The sequence below is a fragment of the Filicampus tigris genome, chromosome 15 (assembly GCF_054856515.1).
Source record: "Filicampus tigris isolate MCC_2025a chromosome 15, RoL_Ftig_1.0, whole genome shotgun sequence".
Classification (NCBI taxonomy): Eukaryota; Metazoa; Chordata; class Actinopteri; order Syngnathiformes; family Syngnathidae; genus Filicampus; species Filicampus tigris.
In genome coordinates this window covers 8,306,840-8,329,927 of record NC_141231.1, presented here as the reverse complement: position 1 = coordinate 8,329,927, position 23,088 = coordinate 8,306,840, and the positions used below count along the sequence as shown (strand labels likewise).

The following is a 23,088-nucleotide window of genomic DNA, read 5'->3' as shown; positions in this document are numbered from 1 at the left end:
TCAAGCGAAAATCTCTTAGCTAATAGCACACCCTGCCCTAAAAATATCTGCAATATAATTGCCTATATTAGTAGTTTAAGCCATAAAGATACCATTATCTCTGATCCTAAGACTTCAATACCATTTGAAACACATCTTACGTTACCCTTAAAAACTTTTTTTTTCACTGGTCCTCCTACAAAAAGTACATTATCTCTAAAATGTAATGAACACTTACATCTCTGAAAATGAAATTATATGATATGAGTGGCACACTGTTAATATGGTGATAAATACTGAAATATGCTGAATGAGAGTGTAAATGTGTATAATCATCAGATTATCTAAACTACATACTTTGTTTCAGGTTCCATCCTGTTACCCATATCTAATTGGTGTGTGTTAACAGGTGAACGAAAGGCATTAACTTTGTGCACTTTGTAGGTCATTTTGAAATGGAGTGAAGTTGACGTGCATTAGTTTAGGGGGACGCTGACACATCAAATATGGCGGATAGGCTGATGACCAGAGAAGTACTCTGCATAGACTCCATGGTGCTCTATGCTAGCAACATGCCGGTGACACCGGTGTCTACTGTTTTGATGAATAAAAGCTACTTTTGAAGTGCACTGCACTTCACCTCGTTATTTAATAGAGGGCGGGGGAACTTTTGCATCTGCGAACAATAACGGCACAGTCAAAACTAAACAAACGGTTCCAACAGTTTTCACAAAGCATCACATCCTTAGTTACGTTACTTGCTGCACTTAAATGTTCAAAATCTCAGTTTTTACTGGTGCCAAATCACTGTTCGTATCGCTAGCTAAACTGTAAGATTAATTTGTGTTACCTCTCTGTAGGTTTTTCAATAATGACAAATGAAGTTAGACATTGTCGTTGTTATGTCTTCATTCCGGGAGGTGCAAACTACGTGTTTTTCCATCCTCGTATTTTTGTCAATGTCACGGACAAAATAATCAGTTAATTCCAATTAGTCATCCTCGGAGTTGCTCTAACGCTGTTGGTGTTTTTTTTTGCCACATCACACCTAGTGACGCTGACCAGGTTGCCAGGTTGGCATGAATGAAAAAAAAATCTCTTTTTTCTTTCTTTCCTGCTTTTCTTCCTAAAAAGGCAAACTGTCTTCAAATGCAAATTAAGAACTGTAAACAGGAAGACTTGTCAAGTCATGAGCTCCAAGTCGAGTCACTTAGATACCAAGTCCCAAGTCAAATCATTCCAGTGTTTTTGGCAAGCAAGTCGCAAGTCCTAAAAATAGCAACTCGAGTCTGACTCCAGTGAAGTCATATGACTCGAGTCCCCCATCTTTGCCAATTTGTACCTTCCCAGCATACAAACACTGAATAGGGGAGTTTTTCAGGGAATAGCTTTTTGGTGAATTAGTGAAAAGCGAACCACAGGTTCATTGTACACACAATTTTATTCTGGTAGCAGTTGGAGCCTTGAGCTCTAAAAATGCACTCAATAGTGCCCCTCTGTAAGGTATTAAAAATTCAGTACCTTAAACTAATTTCACTTAGGAAGATGAAATTCGATAGTCTTGTCTGTTTAAACCCACAAAAAGTCTCAAGATACCATACCTGAAAAGCCACGGAGAAGTTGTCCCTTTCTGGGTTATTTTGGCCATTTACAGGGGTCCTTCAAAGCCGTAGTTTGCCAGCAGTTTATATATTTCTGGTGGAAAAAATCTTATTTTCTTTCGCATTTTGTCCGATTAATTTTGCCCCAAATCTTCTCCCTAAAAGCATTGCAGAATTGCTTCAATTTTTAATCCAGTGTGAACATTAACACTTCAGAACAGACAATGTATGATTAAAATTTACAAATTTGACGTTAACAACAGTGCACTCGTCTTAGTTTAACACTGGCAAAGATCGATAATAATCCGATACGTGTGCGCTTCAGTCATATTGAAATTGACGGTGAAGCCATTGATCAGTTTTCTACTTTGCGACTCCTCATATCCACAGGATTACATGAGTAATTACACTCCGCAGATATGGGCGAGGAGCGCCATAAAACCCATGCAAGCGTGGCATTCGTGACTCTCTCCCATGCAGACCCATTAAGCGCACTCGCTCGCAGGGTCGAATGCTGCAGACACTTGCGGCGGAGGAAGGACGCGCAGGGGATTTATGATTATTACCTACAATGCGGAAAATCCTTACAGGCTTTTTGTCCACTATGCAGAGTAGGCAAAATCTGCCTGGTGACAGCATCACACAATAAAATCTGCCTCGAGGGACTGGCGAGTAAAGACGAACTGAGTCACACCAGAACTTACATCATCATTTCACTGCGAAACACTTGATTTTACGGACATGCCCAGTTTGAACATCCCTGGCAGGAAATTTTAGCGGCGAGGATTGTCTTGCCCCGGTGAAGCACATTTAATCCAGACTTCCCACAGTAACATCCAAGAGCTGAGTCGGGATCGTTGGCTGACGGCCACCTGACTGTTGTTGGCGCCGCCTCGCCTTCCCAGCCAAATTTGGAAGGAGGAGTGCGGAGAATGGGGATGGGGGGGGGGGGGGGCATGGGGGTCATAGTGGGAGCGAGGATCCTCTCCACTCAGCAGACTACGCGGAGAATCTGGCATGCCATTTTATCGCAAGATTAAAGCCAACATTGCTGGCTCCGGCAAGTGTGACAACCTGGGAATCATCAAAACCGCTAAGACACCAATATTATGAATAAGCATCAGAAAATGCAGTGTTAATGTAATGATACATTTCTGTGTATTATTTGTGTTTCATATTTCCGCTCACCCGGAAGCACTAATCTGTTTTGAAGCCGGTCAATTGAAGTTAGCGGCATGGAGCGACAGTGCACTGCCACTGGAAAACAATAGATGACAACCAGCGCTCGATTGCTAGCTATTTAAGAAGATTCCTTCTGACCTGGGTTGATGTGAAAAGTAAAAATGAGGAGTGAGTTAAATTACGGTAAATACAGTACAAAATTGTACAAAGCCTAAAGGCACTTTTTTTTCTCGCCATATCTTCCGCTGAGTGGCATACTAATCTTTGAATAATATGTTTAGCGCATTATGTAACATGATATCGTGACTGTTCAATTCCCTTGGCATGTGACAAATCTTTAAATAGGTGTTGTTTATACAAAGATTGTTCACCGCCAAGAGGCCTCCTTGAAGCATGAAAACTGCTTACTATCCGATTCGTTAATTCTGCTCCATGATTGAGGTCATCGCCCCCGGCATGCGGCTAGCCCTCGTGTAGTTAGCCCCAGAGGTTGCGTAGCTTTCTTAATGTCCCATTATGCCGCTAGTGTGGCAAAAGGGAGGTGAGGGAGTCAACCACACGGCACGTGCTGAACAGCTTTCAATCTGTGCCCCGTTGGGGGTAAAAGGAAAGCAAACACCTAATCTCCAGCTGGGCCCGGGTGGCCGGGATGGAGCAGAACTCATCAAGATCTGACAGCAGTGCCAAAATGTTTTCCTCAGCAGTGCTTTAGAGGTTTTAGGGATAAAGCGGCAATATGCGTCCAGTTCATTTTGTGCCGCCTGATAATAGCAGCTGGAGCGCCAAGTGCTTTTCCAAGTATTTTTCCCTCCGTCGCAATCTCTCCCAGGATCTAATTTGTCGCATGTCCCTGTTTTTCTTTTCCCGCCAGGAAATTGTCAACTTTAACTGCCGCAAGCTGGTGGCCACCATGCCGCTGTTTGCAAACGCCGACCCCAACTTTGTGACAGGGATGCTAAGCAAGCTGAAATTCGAGGTCTTCCAGCCCAATGACTACATCATCCGCGAGGGCACTGTCGGCAAGAAGATGTACTTCATACAGCACGGCGTCGCCAGTGTCATCACCAAGTTCAACAAGGAGATGAAGCTGACTGACGGGTCCTACTTCGGAGGTAAGAGCTTTCTATCATGCGAGCTGGGTATACAATCCTGTAAGGATTTCAAATTTACAGTATACCGAGCCCTCTCGCAAATAGCGGAAAACTGAGAATAATTGACAGCACTAAAACATCACTAAAATGAGAAATGTATTAATTTAAAGTGAAAGTCAACCCAAACATATTTTTTTCAAGAATATGTTCCCAGCAGGCCCACTTGGTGAAACACAGCATTCTGATAAATATTGCGTTTGTGGAATAAGAGCTCATCCACTTGTTTTAGCCATCTCTGGGGGTGGACATTTTGTCACTTTTTGTCGACTGAAAATGACATCACAACTACTCAGGGCTCAGGTAACGACCAATCACGGCTGACCTGTTTTCTGAAACTGAGCCGTGATTGGTCGTTGCCTGAGAAGTGACAAAATGGCCGCCCCCTGAGATGGCTAAAAAGGGGTGGATTTTTTGCTGCTTAACTCTTATTGCACAAAGGCAATATTCATCAGAATGCCGTGTTTCAACTAGTGGGCCTGCTGGAAACATATTCATGAAAAAAATATGTTTGGGTTTACTTTCCCACTTTAAGTTGCATTATCTGCCAATAAAACAGGAAAACTTGATTTAAAACAAGTAAACATAGCTCGCCTCAAGAATACCAACCAATTTTGTAAAACTAGTGTATTCATACTACGTACACCTATAGAATTGAGTGGCGTGCACTGAGGGCCTTCGAAGCCTTTTCTGCTGTCTTAACCTGCATTTAAAACTTATATGAAATTGTATACATTTATTTCAGTCTTTTTTCTTCATTTCATATCGTATGTCTTGGTTGCACAGCTTCCCGTCATCTGTGGGTTCATTTTCTATTGTCCAACCAGATTTCAGCTTCTACTGTATGTGTTGCCATATCAATCCAAACTTCCCAGGGCCTTCAGACTAAGGATTGCTGGCCAGTGCCAAACAATTGAAATGTCTGATTTGTTTGTCTTTTACCAATCTGAACCCATCAGAGTTCAGATTCCATAAACAGAGCCAGCGAGAAGGTGTCGGCCGATGTCAGTTTTCCATCCTCTGAATGGTTCATAGCTACTTTACTTTAATTTATTCGCCACGTCTACTTTTTTCTTCAAGTCACATTTCATGCTATAGTAATACTATTTTTGTTTTGTTAAAAGTTCCTACTTGAAATCATACATCATATCTGCATTGCCTTGCTCACCAAAGTCAGGCATTATAGAGTTAGTGTACATACTGACGCACGCTGAGTTGCGCCCGAGGCTGTGCGTTGGATGCCTCTTGAAGTCAAATTAATGCAGATACTCATTAGGCAGCATTGGCCGCTCGTCAGCCCCTCTGCCGTTATGTAAGCGTTCATCTGGTCGCTGGAGGGAGCCAAGGCGTGGATCAGGCATCCCCGAGGACACAGAGGTTGCCACCGCCCCCTCGCCCCCTCGCCCCCTCGCACTCCTACCATCACCACCACGCTCGCACACAGATACACGTTGTGTGAACTCTAGACCCTCCACCTCCCCCCTCTATATGTTCCTGTCGCACTCTTGGCACTGACGAAAGCGGATCGGACTTTCATTCTGTGGATAATCAGAAGCCCTCTGCTGTTCTTTTCGTTCTCTCCACATCTCAGTATGGATACCATCAATGTTTTAAATGTCAGCTGCAACCCAGCCGACTCTTGTTTACTCTGACTAAATCCGTGTCGTCTCAGTCTGACGGCAAAGTTTCCTATTTTAAGACGAGCCTGCATATTTTATGCTGAGTTCGACAGGCACTATAGAGGCGGGGATTCTAAGAATACTTCCGCTTTGGAGCAGTTCATGTCTCGCAGGCGAGAATCAAAGAGTGAAATTTGGTTGTCTTTTTTGCTTTGCTACAGCGTGTTCAAAACGAAGGGGGTTGCTGTCATAAAGTGTCTGTTCATGTGTCAGTGTGCCGAGCTGCGGGGCTTTTCATTGAGGTTCCGCATGGAGCGGACATGTAGGGCAGAACAGCTCATTCAGACGAATCATCCTCTGGATATGACGTCGGTGATCATACTCCGGATACGCAGCTTGGATGAAGTGTAGGGTTTAAACGAGTGTGAGCGTACATCTAAGGTAGTCTGAACTTAACGTACGAAATGTGCCGTAACAGCAGCAGTAATTAGACTTTCGACCGATGTGATCAGCATTTTATGTAAAATCGGGGATCGGTTGTAATGTCAGAATTTGCAAATGAATCATTGACATCAGTGATCGGATCCGCAAAATAGAATTACAGCAAACAGAATCGTGTGCACTCCAGTGACATGTTTAACAGTGTTTTGGGGAGAATTTGTAGGGTTAAATTGTTATTATTTTCCCCCAGTGCATTTCAGCGGGCGTCAATTATAGGCAGATTTTAGCTAGTCGTCGGTTGGGCTGGTCCCAATCCCTGCCAATAGCGAGGGTTGTTTGTACAGTCAATAAACAAGCTGTTTAAATAGATTTGTCCAGCTTCTAATTGGATCAATGATCTATTATCGTTTTTTTTTAGCTTGCTGATCAATGATGGGTGTATAGGATTTTACACCATATTTCGTTCGGACGTTTGAAGAAGGCTCTCACATACAGCATAAACATGGCCAAACGCAAATATCCCCGTTATTGATTTACATATAGTCAACCCAGCCCCATCTACCGGCAACAGACTGTTGAGCAAGGCAGTTTCAGCAAGGTGTCAAAACTTTGAAGAATGTGTTGCAGGCATGAAATTTAAAATGAGTGAATATTTGCAAAAAACAGCAGTTTATCAGTTTGAACATTAAATCTTGTCTTTGTAGCATATACGTATCCAATTGAATATCAGTTGAAAATTATTTCACTAAGCCTAAGCCTAACCCTTGCTAATCATTGCATTCTGTTTTTATCCCAACTTCTTCAGAATTGGGGTTTGAATATGTGTTTGTCAAAAACAATAAGAGCACGGCTTGTTTTTGCTGCGCTATGCCTGTAGCTAGCCACCTGCTGTTGCCCTGCCGCCCAGCTGGTAATGCCACCCGCGTGTGTGTGGATGAGCGAGCCCGGGTCGGTCGGTCGGGAGCAGCTGTCCGAATGAAGCCAGGCACCTTCCTCTTTTTCTCTTTTTCTTTTTCCGTTGATGATTTATGCCCCGCTGCAGCAAGGGCGAGAAGTAGTACTTCGAGACGGAAAGCCAAGGGAGGAGGACGAGCGAGGAACAAAAAGCAGCCACAGGACACCATTAGCATGCTAATGAGCTGGACATGGAGGAGGACAGTAGGTCACAAAGCGACCATGGCCAATGACGCACGGGCCTAGCACAGAGGCATCGTGGCCAAAAGGGAAATCACTCCTGGGCGTACTGCAAAGGCAACTAATATTGTAAAAATACATCCATCCATCCATTGTCCAAACCGCTTATCCTCACAGAGTATAGAGTTGGAAAATAATTCAATATCAATATATATATATAGCCATCAATATCAATCGAATTTGAACTCAATATAATATCCATAAAAAATTTTTTTAAAAAGTTCCTGACTTTTAAAATCCCGAGCCCGTCATTCTGCATGCTGTAGGCAGAGACTACAGTATGATGTTAGATTTATGCCACAATTAACAAACACCTAAGAGGAAATTTGGAGCACAAAAGCGTGTTTTAGTACCAGATATTTTGAATGGTATTTTTCCTCTTGATAGCTGTTTCATTTATTTTTTTTCTCCTGAATCTTTTTTCACCCTTATTTCAAATATGTAAAGAAATATAACTCATCAATAATTATCAATAGACTAATGTGAAAATATGGACATTGTGATTTGCCCAGCCCTAATAAGCACATTATGTTTAAAAATATATTTATTTTTACTTTAAATTGACCAGTGAATTTGACTTTTTCATAGTTGTTTTATTTTAAAATGAAATTGCCCAAATGTATCCTATCCCCCTGGGTCCTTATTTTGAAGTTTGAAGTGTAAAAAAAAAAAAAAAAAAATCTATGTCAACTGATATGAATTACTTATATTGTGATACACGTTTCAACCATATCACCCAGTCCTAATTTCTGATGTAATTAATTTCACCTAAATACACAATTTACAATTAACAAAAATAACATACAAAAATAAAATTATTAAGAATGTTTAACCTAAATGTCAGTGATTATTTTTAATGTATACCCTAAATTATTACTTATTGATTATGTAGTTTGAGGCAGTAAATTGTTCCTTTCCAAAATTCCAATGTTGAATTGGATTTGAAGATCAGGTGATATTCTTTACACTGAGGCGCATGCTCTGGTTTTCTTCTGACAAAATGCCACCCTTTGTTAATTTTCAAATGACACGACTAATGTTTAATGCCTTAACGCTCAACCCTCACATCTTAGAAATAATGGCATTCTCTTGTTTGAAAACGGTATGTGTTAAATCCGACCTCACCGTTTCATTCCAGCGTTCGCACCATTCACACCCCCAGCATGAGGGTGTTGCTCCAACATGGCACACACATCCTGCTCTCTTTTCACGACATGCTCCTGCCAAAGTTCACAGCACCACTCCAGTAATAAAGATTGAATCGAGACAAAAGAAGAAGGGTTGCTTTCTGTCAGACGCAGGAACAAAACTTGGCTAAAGCTTGTCAGAGGGTTGGATTACATTATTGAACAGAAACTAATTGAACTTTAAATCTTAGGAAATGTTTTACATTCTTAATGTACACATGGAAGACAAAGAGGGGTTGAAGTAATGAATCAACACAGAGCATTGCCGGGAAACTAGCACAAGCCAAGTGTGCATCGTTTTTCTTGTTGACGCATGAAAAATGGTGAATCTTTGAAATGAAATTGATCATCAATATTATGATGCCACGCTCCACCCATATTAGATGGTGCAGGCTAAAATGGCAAAAAAGAAAAAGAAAAATGTAGCGATCCCCCATTTGTAAAGAAAACCCCTGATTTGGGGCTCATTTGGAAAAAGTACGAGCTAGAAGTGCACACTGTCAGGTAGTTAGCAGCAAGCTACTAGCTTCACCTGGATAGCTAACATGACTGAACACTGTCCTTTCACAGTGCAGAGCTGCTACTCTAAGTTACAAATCATTGCCTCCATGGCGGCAAATGAGAAAGACTTCTGACAAGTATTGTTATCAATAAATGAGGACTACAAGTAATTAACAGAAGAAGGTATTGAAGCCATGCTAACCGCTATGCTATCATGAAATGTGGTTGCGAAATACCAGAATAAGAGCTTTAGAGGTACAGTGCTGTACACCTTTTACAAAAGTCTGGTTGGAACCGCATGATAGCAGAGTGTAACCAACTATGAACAGCAAGTTGCAGCTAAATTAAGACCACAGGTGTGTAGGTCCAGAAAGTTAAAGTCCTGCCACAGTTTGGAGCTCATTAGGAGCTCAACACTGTGCTGAACAAGAGTAGTAATGTGCATTTGCATTTTGGTGGCGATCGGTCGCCGTTTTAGACAACAGAACTGACAAAGCGAGCAATACTACCACGCTTGGCTCCCTCCCTGACGTAGACCACTGAGACCGAAAACATAACATAAGCCACGTCCCAAAAGGGGGTGGGGCAATTTGTCATAAATCTAATCACAAAAAAAGACCTTAAATCACGACGGAGTATTTTGGGGGGGGCACTTTAGTACTGATGTCATTTTTACATGCAAACCTATTATATGAGTGCCAATGTTAAGCTCACCCAGGTGTCCCTTTAACTAAATGTCCGTGACACATTAGCATGTAGATGAACCTTCAACGTGAAGGTACAAAAGGAGACGCTTACGTCGAGTGTAAATAAACTCTGTCACTTGAGCAACGCTGAGACCATTTATCATCCGCTATATAGCTAATGGCCTCTTAATGCAATGCAGTCGGGTCCTGTCAAGCATCACACCGCTGCATTGCACCAACTGAGCTGCCTCTTTTTTAGTCTTTAGGCATGCCTATACGATATGAAGGCAATGAACGGCTTAGCATTAGCATATCTCCTGACTCAATACCACGTGTCAGCGCGTCCATACCATTTGTCACTATTCACCAGGCAAACTGTAAATGAGTATTGATGCACGTGTCAAACATACATTTCACTTTGTCCAACAGCAGAGAAAACCTGCATGGCTAAGCTGTTTATATTTATCATAATTAACTTTTTCCACACATTTATAAATAAAAACAGACATTCCATTTGCTTTAGCTTGTACAGTATAAGTACATTCCTAGTCATAAAACTGTCATTCGTGCCAGAATATGAACAGAAAACTGTCAGTGCTTGAGTTTAAACGTGTATACGTGATATTTGAAGTATTTTGAATATGAATTTTTTCAATTGGTTAACCATTCCAAGTAACACTGCATCAGTAGATGCATTCAGTGAGCCCTCAGAGTGAGGGAAATGCCCTATGGTCGCTGTCCAATGTCCAAATTGTATTTTTTTTAAAATATGTCTGTGTAATGCATGCAGCTTAAACTACACATTTTAGGGGTCCACACATGCCCCAAAAATATCTGTCAAAATTTAAAATTCAATTTTTGCCATTCAATTTGCTATGGATAAAGCTATTTGATCATCCCCATAATCTTAGTTGAATTCCTCAAACATCAACAGGCAACCTTAGTGTACTTCAAGTTTAGCAATATACTTTTATTATCTGTAAAAGTACGTTACCGACTAACATGAGGATTGCTTTATGTGGCATTGACTCTGCTTACAAGTTGTGCTATTTTTCCACTCATTTTCCATTGTATTGTATGAGTGTGTTTGGTAGAATTTTTGGGGTTTAATTGTTATCAATTTTCCCATATGCATTTCAATGGACGTCAATTATATGCGGATTCTGTCCATTGGATGGCCCGGCCGGTCCCCATCCCCCACGAATAGTGGGGTTCGATTCTAAAGTAAATAAAGAAGTTTTTTAAATAGAATGGATGGATTGGTCTAATTGTAAGTGTGAATGTGTGTTTGTCTCTGTGTGCCCTGCAATTGGCTGACAACCAATTCGGGGTGTCCGACGCCTACTGCCCAAAGACAGCTGGGATAGGCTCCAGCACGCCCGCGACCCTTATGAGGGTAATCGGATTGGATAATGGATGGATGGGCGTCCACTGATAGTGTAGTGGTACACACGCCCGAGTTGTGTTGTGTACATTATAGATACCTTATAGATACCTTTTTTTTTTAAATCCTTGATGCAGTGCCGCCGCATGATATACAGTAGCCAAAAACGACTGTAGGTCAGTGCTTCTGATTGTGATTAGGCCAGCACAACTGCACAGAAGCAATAAAGTGTATATTTTTTAAATGTATGTTTTTAAAATGTGTGTTGTTTGTAAAAATGTTTGTTTGCTGTCACCCTGTAGAGATATGCCTTCTCACCAAGGGTAGACGGACAGCCAGCGTGCGGGCTGACACCTACTGCCGCCTCTTCTCGCTTTCCGTGGACCACTTTAACGAGGTCCTAGAGGAGTACCCCATGATGCGGCGGGCCTTCGAGACAGTCGCCATCGACCGCTTGGATCGCATCGGTAAGGATCCTCACGTCGACGGCGACGTCCTCCTCTGTCCTGACCGTTCTCTTGTTGTTGTTTTGTTTTGCATTATGCCTTCGTGTCGTCACACGTTTGCCGTCTTCCCATCATGAAAGCATCGTGTCCGCCATCTTGTGCCGCATGTCCTTGTTATGCTGTAATTTGTTCTGATGAATTAACACACGTGTTGGAACCAGCATTAATCCTTGTAAAGAACCAATCTTTATGGTTGGATTAATTGGGGATGAAGCGCATGCCGCCGTCCTGGAAGGGGTCGGGGGAGGCGTTGACCCCGCCCACCCTCAATGGACGCCAGCGAGTGGATGGAAGCTAACCTCACATGCATGTGTTGTGTCGCCCTCTTCCCACTCATCAGCACCCCTGGGTATGAGCAGCACCCCACCCCCCTGAATAAAAAGGCCTAAATCGGGGGTGGGGAACCTAAAATATAACCCCAAAAAATGCTCATAACACATCATGATAAAAATGTTGTTTGATTGTTGCATCATATTTTTTTAAATCAATTTAGTACAGACCTGGGAGGACTTTCTGGCCCCTAATAGGAAAAAGGTTCCCCACCCCTGCTCAAAATCAACCAAACACTAAATCAAAGCCAGCGACAGGAAACAGGAAGTCGCTTCAGGCTTGAACATCCCCACTTTCCCACTGTAGAATAATTCAATTGCCACAATGGTGCTTCCTTATTTTCAAATGTACATCTACAGAACCTGGCCATGAAATACTAAACAAGGTTTGAATTTAAAAGGGGCACATGTATGAAATAAACTGGGCAAAACTGTCCATCAGGGACCATTATTTGTCATTTGGGTTTTACCATAATTTTTGAGTGGCCATTACAGTGGAACCTCTAAGGTCGAGCACACTACAAATGTTCTCATAAGAAATAATATGGATTCATAAAACTACAACAAATGTACACACAAAAGAAATACAATGTACAACTGGCCTTTGTGACATCTTGTTAAAATATCAAATAGCAGAATGATTATTGGCCCCATAAATAAATCCCATTGAGTTTGTCATAGATCTGGTGAAAGACAAAAGACAATAGAGTAGTTTTTATTCAAAAAGGGTTTAATTTGACTGATTTTGACACACGACACCAAAGAAGAAATGCTGTAAATACAGTTATCAATGCGTAATAACTTTCCCAAAACAACAATGAATGTACAGTGCAAAAGAATTCCTGTTGTTAAAACATCAAACTGTAAAATAATTATTGGTCAAAATAGTAGCATATAAAAGCTTACCTGGAAGAGGTAAATCAGACCTTTAGTCGGAGAGAATAAAGAGCATCGCATAAGTCAAAAGGTTATTGATTTATGACATCCCATCCCAATAATAAATACAATTGTCGAAGATCAAAGGGTAGAATGTATTTACCAAAAAACAAGTGGATATTTTTAACCTCTTGTGAAAAATATCGAACAATAGAATGATTAATGGCCCCAATAAAACTATTAAAAATAATTGTCTTGACGCCTCTGCCCCAATAAAGAAATACAATTATTACAGACAATAACTGCCATTAAACAAATGTATACCTTGAAGAAATGAAATCTGGATTGTATTACCTTTACTCATTGCTCTGGTATCAAATACAACAGAGAATAGAGCTTGGGTCAAAAAGTAATTTACTGAGTGATTTATGACAACACAGACAATAGAACGTTAAAATGGATCAAGCTTAATTAAATGTCAACCGCAAACTACAAGAAATGCACACCTACAAACAACCAAAATCTTGATTTTACATTCTGTTGTTGATTATGAATAATGGCCGTCATGAAACAAGAAAGAAAGCAATATAATCTGGACTTTATTACCTTAAACGGAAGAGAATACAAAATACCACCTATGTCAAGAAGTTGTTGATTTATGACACTCAACACAATGAAGCAATAAAAGCTCAAGGGCTACAATGGTTAATAACCACCATTAAGTGACAGCAATTGTGCACCTGAAAGAAATCAAATGTACATTTGGATTTGTTGTTGAAATAACAAATGGGCAAAATAAATCAATAGGAGCCTGGAAGACATTAAAATCTGCATTTACAGTAAGTCATAAATCAGTCACTTTCCACACAAGCAGTATTCTCTGTTTTCTTCCCATTTCAGAGGTTCCACTGTAATATATAACAAATACTTCTTCAGCCATAGCTTCATCTTGAGATGCTAACCTTATTACACCACAGAAAGAGAACACAAGATATTTGGGCTACCTTTTTGGCTACTTCCATTGCACTGATTACCCCACAAACATGAAAAGGTGCGCAGGCTCCGCGGCTCCACTTTTCCCACAGCGCCGCTCACTCGGGTGGGCGGCTGGAGCCGAGCCCAGCGTCTTCCTCCGACCATACGCTCAGCTCAGCGTTGTTTTTGACCAATTACACGCTCACACAAGCAACCAAAGCACACTGTGTATCCGTGTATTGTCATACGTAGCCTTTCAAAAATAGCACACGGTGATTTAAGTCTGAACAACACCCATTGGTGGCAAACTGCCTTTTCAATGCGCTGTTTTTTTTTTTTATTTTTTATGTGCTAATGGGAAGTTTGCAATGTGCCTATTATTTTGTCAGTGGTGGAGCTGCAGTGTGTATCTACTTGTTCCTGTTGCTTTTCACTGTCATGTCCATGTATTTGTGCGTCCTTCAGGTGCGTCAATACGCCTGATTGTGGTCTTATTACACTGAGTTAGTGGAACCGTGTCAGGACACCCTGCTCCAGTGCAACACAGCACATTGATTAGCGCCACTCACCCAAGATGACACGCGTGTTTCACGTAATGAAGGCAACCTTTTCTCCTCGGAAATGACGTCCGTGTACCCCAAACATTATGCGCGTTTTTTTCTGTCACAAGTACAAACCATGCTCCATCTTATATTAGAGTTTATATTTATATACATACACACATACACACATAAGCCCTTTTCACACACTGCACTGGCTCAGCATGAAGGGTCGCATGGCGGGAGGGAATGACGACGGCGCCCCTGTTGCTAGCATACTCATATTTGGAAGTGCTGACATAGCGGTACCAGGAAGTAGAAACGAGGGCTTTGCCACTAGTTTAGACGAGAAATAGACTGCACCTTGACTAGATGTATCTTTCATTGTTGCCAAAGAAAGTACTGGCTTTGCTCATTTCAAGCAGGAAATGGTGGTTCCTTTACTAATGGCTTAGTGGGAAATTGGGGAGTTTAATCCCCTTTGTGAGCTACCGTTGCAGACCACTTCGAAGTATATTTCAGTCTTCTTAAACTCTCTCTGTCATCTCTCACGTGTACCAAATACTCGGGATTCTGAGACCCCCCATTTAAGGCGTCCTCCATTGTCCTCATGCCACTGTGCCCTGCTAAGTGCAGTGTGAAAAGGGCTTAACAATCAGCAGCTTCCAAAAGAGATAGAGAGAGACTGGATGAGTTACAGAAAGACATATAACTGGAAATGAGAAATTCTAATGGATCAACTACTTTTTGAGAATTTTGTTGTTTAGCTCCTTGTTAGCAAACAGCAAGTTTGACGTGCATTCAGAAATTTAAAGGTCAAGGTTCACATGTAAAGGTTATAATGCATGTAGGATCATACTGAATTGTCACCTGAAGCCTGAATATCATTAACTTTATGTGAGTAGTGCATGCTTCCATGTCCATGCAATAATGTAATGCGAATGGTAGTGAAAATTCAGCCTCATTTCTATTTGATGGCAAAGTCATACTTTGAATTTCCATCTCAGTTTCACCACTATTCAAGGCTAGCTGAACCTTTAATTGTTTGAAAAAAAAAAACGGAAAAAAAATCACATTATATTGTTGGATAATGTTATAAGTCCAAGGAGATGGGGTTGCATTCTTAAGTTTGGAGTAAGGCGTCTAAATTTGTCTGCGTATCCTTTCACAACATGATGCCCTTTAATCTGAGTGAAAAATCTGCATTTGCCCTTTTTCCTGATATATTAAAAAAAAAAAAAAAAAAAAAAAAAAAAAGACAGCCGCCCACTCTGAGCGACACCTCTCAGAGCGGCTTCACTTCCTGTCCCGCCCACCACCACCACCACCAAACAGGGGAGTTTGTCTCATACAAGGGAAGACGCGTGCGTTGTCATGACTGTATCGTTTCTCTCTCTTTCTCTCTATATATTTATATATGAACTGCATTTGGTGACATGCTTGTCTTGCTCTTATTTAAGAAAAAAAAAAAAACAAAGAAAAAAAGTAACGTTTTGCACATTTGACGTGATCTTTTATCTATCTAAAAATCACCTGACCAGGAGTCCGTCTTGAGACGAGCTCATCTCGTTTTCAAGAGTGTCCTGGCCGACGAGTAGGCACCAGGTAAACACTTCATTCCAGTTGCAACATTCGAACAGCGGCTTAATTAAAAAATAAAATAAAATAAAACAGTGTAGCAGTCGAGGCTGGCTTAGTTCGACCCACCCCCAAATTCATCCTCCAAAAGCTTCTTGTCCCCCACCCCCTTCCCTCCTCTACACTAGGATACATACACATAATTCCAACCATCCTAGTCCCCGGAGGACGACGGAGACAATCCAGGGAACAAAGATGCCCCATTCATATGACATTTTTTTTTTTTTTTGCTTTCACAGAAAAGCCACCTCAATTATTGCACATCTTTGAATTCTTTTGTTCAAAGGTATCAAAACTGCAGATTAGTAAAACTTTACTAACGAAACCCACCACCATCTTGTTATTTTTTTACATTTTACATTACATTTATGCAAATGTTTTCACTTTTGATTGTGTGAGTAAAATACAACTACTTTGTTCTTTTGAATCTCACATTCCAACTTTAGTACCATAAAAGAATCACCAGTCACACATTTCGGATAGAAAAGAACAAGGAGCTTATTTTCTGCAACATGACCATTATTGAGTGACTTATGACATTGTGCTATGAATAAATGCTGAATTCTCCTTAAAAACAGGGGTGGGGAGCCTTTTGTATGGTATTCATGCGGCTCGCACGGGCACTTGATCCTACCTGCCATGCGTTCCAAAAATAAAAGGCCAAAATATTTAAATTACAAATGCTCGTATCGTCGCTGTCCTGTGAAAAACACGTATGTCCAATTTTGTCTTTTTAAAAAAATTTTGCACGTTAATGGGATGTCTGTAACGCGGAATCCCCATTCATGTAATAATAAAAACACAGGCAGAGATATTAATATACATGTTGTTTTGCAGTGCTGGGTACTTGACCCTTGTTTGCTGGTACGTCCTCCGTCCGCGATCTGGGTACCCTTCCGGCCTCGTTCCTCCCTATTCATAAAAATTAGCGTCCTCTGACCCCGTCCGTCCTCATCGTTTTAAATCGTTCATGCACAGCGGTCACTACAGTGGACAGCTATTTAAAAGTTGCTTTCGCCTATATTAATTAATCTAAATTTTTAAAAATATTTTAACCCTTTCACGCATTAATTATGATTTGATGTAATTATTTAAAATATAAAAATATTTTTTGATGAATTAATATAGGCGAAAGCAACTTTTAAATAGCTGTCCACTGTAGTGACCATTGTGCATGAAAGGGTTAAAGCGGTTCTGTCCTTACGTCCGCCCAACGCACCAAAAAGGAAAAAAAAAGTGTTTGTGCAGGAGGCCGCCGCGGAAGGGATGCTAACGGCAGATTACTGCCTAAATAACTATTCAAATCTGCTTAGCTTATGGGCACCCACTTCTGGGTTAACGGGTGGACAAGCCGCTTGCCAGCACACGTATTTGTGTAAGGAGATGAAGTGAGCGAGTCGAGAGTTGTAATGTAACTGCTTTATGTAACAGCGGTCATTGTTTATATGTCAATGCAGCTGATGTGAAAGCGGTAAATCTCCGAACGGATGGCCACCAAAAATCCATCCATTCGTCCATTTGGCGCGGATAAACAAATGAACTTGTTTCCCTCTTTCTTTAGTTTTTACAGCTGTTGAACTTTACCAAGACGGCAATATTTGTTTGCATTAGCTTTAGCACAACTGAAGCGACGTACTCCTCCAGCAGCGGACAGTCAAGTGACATGCTGGCGTCACTCGCCGGTGTTCTCGCTCTGACGCTGCTCGCGCTACTGGGTCTCATCAGTTGTCTACTAGTAGAACTCCCGTTGTATCTCCTGTTGAAAAATCTCCTGTGCAGTTGGGTTACTAGTTGCGCGTTTGAAGAGTTCAGAGGCACTTTTTGTTGTTTGCCCATTTCGCCAAGTAGGTTGAGATGAACTTTTGGCCGCCTCACGCATGAGGGACGATTAGTGGGCCGGACTAAAATCCATCTCCGCCCATGCTTAGTCCGTCCCTTTTTTAAAATTTGTCACCCCCCCGTCCTGTGTCCCAAAAATGGGTGTCCGTCCGGGACGGAGGGACGGACCGTTTCGCCCCCGGGACGGACAGCCCAGCTCTGTTGTTTTGTAATATTTTGCATTAAATCAATATGGCCTCCAGAGGACTCTTCTTGAGCAAAAACGGTTTCCCACCCCTGCCTTAAAGGAATGAAAATGGTGTTGTTTTTAATTTATTTGTTTATTTTTAATTTTCTTTGTTATAATTAGGCACATTGACCATGATTTCAGTCACGTTTGTTTTCATGCTAAAGTTTGTTTGTTTGTTTGTTTGTTTGGCATGTGTTCACCAGTTTTCTTGTGTTTGTCTATATTTTGTTTTGTTATGTTGTTTGGGTTTCTTTATGTGAGCTTTTATTTGTTTATGTGTGTGATTTTATGTTTTTTTGGGGGGGTGATAACGTGTGTATTGAGCAAATTATATATGTGTGTGTGTCTGTGTGTGTGTGTGTATAGTCCTAAATCTTGTTTTTTCATCTTCCTTTCTTCTCATTATTTGGTGTAACAACTGAGATATAATTTTCCTTTGTTTTGTTTTGTTTTGTTTTTCTGGTTAAGTTTTGATTTATCATTTCAAATTTAATTAAAACTTTGCTTGATAAAGACTAGGCAGTACCTAACAATATTAATTTGAACCTTACAGAAACTTCACTTTGTTGTGTTACAATTATAAAATATGATTGTATGGAACTGATTTACAGTACATAAAAATATTAAAGAAAAGATTTTTTTAAAGGGTAAATAATAATTGACAAACTAACATTTGGATCTGCTGCTGAATCTTTTGTGGATTAAATAAATTGTCGAATTACACAGGCCAACAAATGTTCCCTACATTTTTGAATCAGAGATACAAGTAAACTTTTCTAGAGGCGTTTTTGCGTGGATTCCGACTCTCCCCTTATTTTTTTCTGTAGCACATCAGCTTTTCATAATAATAAAACAATAATAGTAATTATAGTAAAAATAATAATAATATAGTCACAATAAAATATGCTATATGGTCATATTTTTAGTATTTTTTTAATTAAAGGTTAGATTAAGCAACAGGTGGATTTTTTTTTCTGAAATGTCATCGTTATAAATTACAACACATGGTAAAATCCATATTGCGTAAGCTTTTATAGGTCAAACTGAAAAATAGAAAATAAAACAAAAATCGTGAAACTGTAACATTACATGAAAAAAATAATAATAAAAAATAAAAATATATATATATATATTGAAGAATAAGTATGCCTTAATTTCATTGATCAGAATGAATAATGTCTAAAGTTTGCTGTCCAAGCAAGACCAACATAATGGTAGCTAAGGGAAGACAGCCACACAGACCACGCCAAAACGACCCAGGCCTGGAACCAGGAGTTGATGACACTCCATTCAAGTAACATCTTAGAATATGGCATTGATTTATTAATTGCTCATCAAATACTTAGACACCACCAGATCAAAATTAAAATACAGTATCATAGTGCAGTATACCAATGTGTTTATCAGAAACAAGACAGTGTTTATTCCCCCAAAATTGTGATTATAAGCCACTACAACATTATTCACAGTTTCAACATCAAAACTGCACTTAAATGTAGGAAAATGTAACTGAGTCATATTATATTCAATTAAAATGTATTAGACATAAAAGTTAAATTAAAAAATGTACCCAAATAGTCTAAATGTTCAAAAACAAAAATGTGTTAAAGATAAAATGAAAACCTGTTGAACTTAAACTGAACTGTACTTGTGTATTGATTAGTTTGCATCCCACTAAAGGTTGCCCGCCTAACAATAGTAGACATTTTTCAGTGCCAAAGATTCAGCAAGTGAAGCAGACCAAAAATTGCTGTGCACTCCGCTCCGATGATCTCTTTTGGACGCTATATATTTTGCTGTCAAAGCAGCCATGTGAGTGTTATCATTTGTTTACTGTTCTTCCAATCCGCAGAGCTAAATCCTGTCACCTTTAAAAACGCCATAAAAAAAGCATTGTAAGTCAACTGGTAGTCTTTGGTGCTAGCTGTAGTCTGTAGTGAGAGACCAAAGTCCACAGAGGTGACATCAATCCTTCTAAAAGCCGACGTGAGTTTGTTATCTTAACGGCGGCCTTGAGCGGAAAAAACGGCGTCCAAGCGGAGAAGTGTTTGTTGATCCCCTTGAGGATGGACAAAGTCTTCATGATGGAGTGACTGAAGTGAAAGCCTTGAGCGCACTTGTCGTCCACTCCTTCTTTAGCCAGCGACGTTTTGTTACAGGCTGTCGATAGGCAAGGCCCACAGCGATCGCGAGAAATACATCCCTTGACGTGGCGGCCTCAGTCACTGCATCATCATGGCTGGTCTGGCTGGATTGACACACTTCCCGATATGTGTCATGGCAGTGTAAACTTCGTGAGAATCATAATAATGTTATGTGAAAAAGATCCGTTTTTACGATAAAAAGTAACAATCGATTAAAAGATGACGAGAATAAAATCAGAATGTCAAGGTGTATTCAAGAAAGAAAGAAAACCGTTATGATAACAGTCATAGAATTACGAGTTGCGAGAAAAGACAAATTACGAGGATCAAGTTACAGTAGATTTTCACAAGTCATAGCGTTATGAGAAAAGTTTGTGGTATTTCAAAAAAGTAATATTACAAGAAAAGTTGTAATACTATGAGAGCAGTGTTTAGCAAATACAATGGTAATTTGGTAGACAAGTTGTCTTTTTAAATGAAAATAGCTTGAATTTTACGAGAATAAGTTATTAAGTCATAAATGTATGAAAATAGAATCTTAGTTGTCTTTTTTAAGGGAAAAAAATAACAGTTTTAGTTCTATGAGAGAGAAAGAGGTGAGAATTCATTAATTGTCGTGATGTTGCGAGAAATGTAGTATTACAATAAATGCAAACTGTCATGAAAATGAGTCATAAATTTAAGAATGAAATTGTAATTTTACAAGTTACAAGGCACATTGTACAGTTCTGAGAATAGTTGTAGATTCACAGGAAAAACATGTTAAAGAATAAATTTGTATGTTTTGGAGAATGTTCTCACTTTTATGAGACCTATGTGCCTTTTAAAAAAAAAGAAAGAAAAAAAATCTAAATGGTTACACGGATTCTTGTAGTATTTCTAAGACATATATGTATATGTGTATACTGTATATACATCTATATATATCTATATATCAATATCTATCGATATCTATATCTATCGATATATAGATATATATATATATATGTATATATACTGTATTACAAAAACTGTAGTTGTACAGTAGCTCTTTGATTCAATACGTTCAGTCTATAAATTTTTCATTTATCGGAAAACAAGAGTATAATGGCCTGCTATCACTAGTATAATTAACCTACTCTCACACTGAAGTAAAGTCATAATTACAGCAGATATTTGTCTTGAAAACATCCTCGTTTGTAAATATAAAACAATCACATGAATAAGGCGCCTCGCCCGGATATGAAATAGGTAGATTGTGTTGTGTTTGCATCTGGCATAAAAATTGTGCCACACAGATCATGTGAGTTATTTGCTGCGGCCCCTAACTCGTTACAAGCCGAAACTCAGCTACACAGTTAAGGGAGAAAAAAAATACACACAATCAATCTTTTTTTCCTCAGGTTAGAATCAGGCTACCTCCAAATGTTTGTCATATGCCTGCCAATGAGTAAACATATACTAGCATATACCTCATCAATGTGAGCTGCCATGATGCATGTCCAAACCATCCATCCATCCATTATCTGTACCGCTTCTCCTCACAAGGGTCGCGGGGCGTGCTGGAGCCTATCCCAGCTGTCTTTGGGCAGTAGGCGGGGGATGTCCAAACCAATGCATAAAAAATAGCGAATTGCTTGTTGTGCCCATGGGCGCCACGTGCCCTTTATGACACATTATTAGTTCGTTTTCAATTTGAATCAATTGTATTTATAAAGCCCCGGGAGGCTCAACGGTGCGTACGACACCCACTGTGGCGAGTTCTTTTTAAAAGCTGTATGAGAGGAATTATGCAATGTTCTAATTTAATTGTACGGTCCAGTTGGAAGCACAACTCCGCCATGCATAACTGTTTCATACATAAATATGAACATCACCTCAAAAGCACTCTGTGGTAAGAGTGGTAGAACAGACTTTTATTTTTTTCTCTGCTTTGTCTTAAGAAGTGGATATTGTAGGTGTCCTTGTGTGACGTGCGTTAGTTTTTGTGGTTTGTATAGACTGTGACTTTTAACTAGACTTACGTGTCGTCTTTGGGAGGGAAAGTGTCCAGAGTGGTGACGCGTGGCTGCAACTCATCACTATTCTGTGTTTAGTCAGCACTTTTCCGCCAGTCGACTCCACATGTAATCTTTGTCTCCTTATGTGTCCTTCACCCCTTCCTCTCAGACCCTCTAGTCGCCATCGCCACCATCACCATTCAGTGTACCTCACACCTCACGTTCCATATGACCGAGTTTAGTGGATGTGTAAAAGGTGCAGCTTGAAGACATTACAAAATGAGCGTGGCCATCACTAGTCAAGTTCAGAGGTGGCAAATGTACTCACACTCAAAGACACAAAGTTAAACTTAAGTAAAATGAAAAATGTACAGACTCTGGAATGCATTTAGGTACAAAAGTAGAAGTTGTTTTTTTACTGTCAGTTGATTAGAGTACAATACCCGTTTGGTACAATGAAAAAAAAATCTTGTTACATGTCACGTCACCAAGAGCTAGCTTGCGTTGGCGCGACTTTTATCCTATCAAAAAAAACGTGTCCCCGTAGCATTCCGATCGTTGTAAATTGACTAACAAAAAAACTGGATGAAATAGATCTGACCAGTTGGTGTTTTTTCAAATGATAAGCCATGAGCTATTGGCTTTCAGACTGGCACAAGAAGCATTCTTGTAGCTGACAACACCAAACACTTCTCTTCATCAATTAGACCATGGGAGGGAATTCTCTTGCTTCTCCAAATCTGATGCTTCCTGGTTCACATACCTCCATGTTTTTCTTCCACCTAGAGATCTCAACTAAGTTCAAATAATTTACACATGTCTTTACATGGTGTTGTCATCTGTAAAGGTTGAAAAAGCAACAAGCCAATTTTGACAACACAAGGAGCAGAAAGTACAGACGTGTTTTCAAACATCGGGAGTACAAGTAAAATGTTGTCAACAAAATACTCAGTTCAAATACAGATGCCTGAAAAATTACCGAGATTAACTTAAGAACAAACAAGAAGTACTGATACTTGGTTACTTGGCACCTCTGGTCAAGTCTTCAAGCTGCATCTTGATCTTATTTGCCGTAACTGTTAGTGTGCTCGCCCTTAGCCAGGCCAGCTCAA

The 23,088-nt window shown here is 40.1% G+C and overlaps 1 protein-coding gene across 1 annotated transcript in view; it reads left to right on the top strand.

The window, feature by feature from the left end:
- hcn1 (hyperpolarization activated cyclic nucleotide-gated potassium channel 1) overlaps positions 1–23,088 on the top strand; it is a 94,621-nt gene that overhangs the window by 66,937 nt on the left and 4,596 nt on the right. The window contains exons 6-7 of the mRNA XM_086053718.1: positions 3,634–3,874; positions 11,225–11,389. Coding sequence (XP_085909844.1) covers positions 3,634–3,874; positions 11,225–11,389 — 406 coding nt within the window. The remainder of the gene's footprint in view (positions 1–3,633; positions 3,875–11,224; positions 11,390–23,088) is intronic.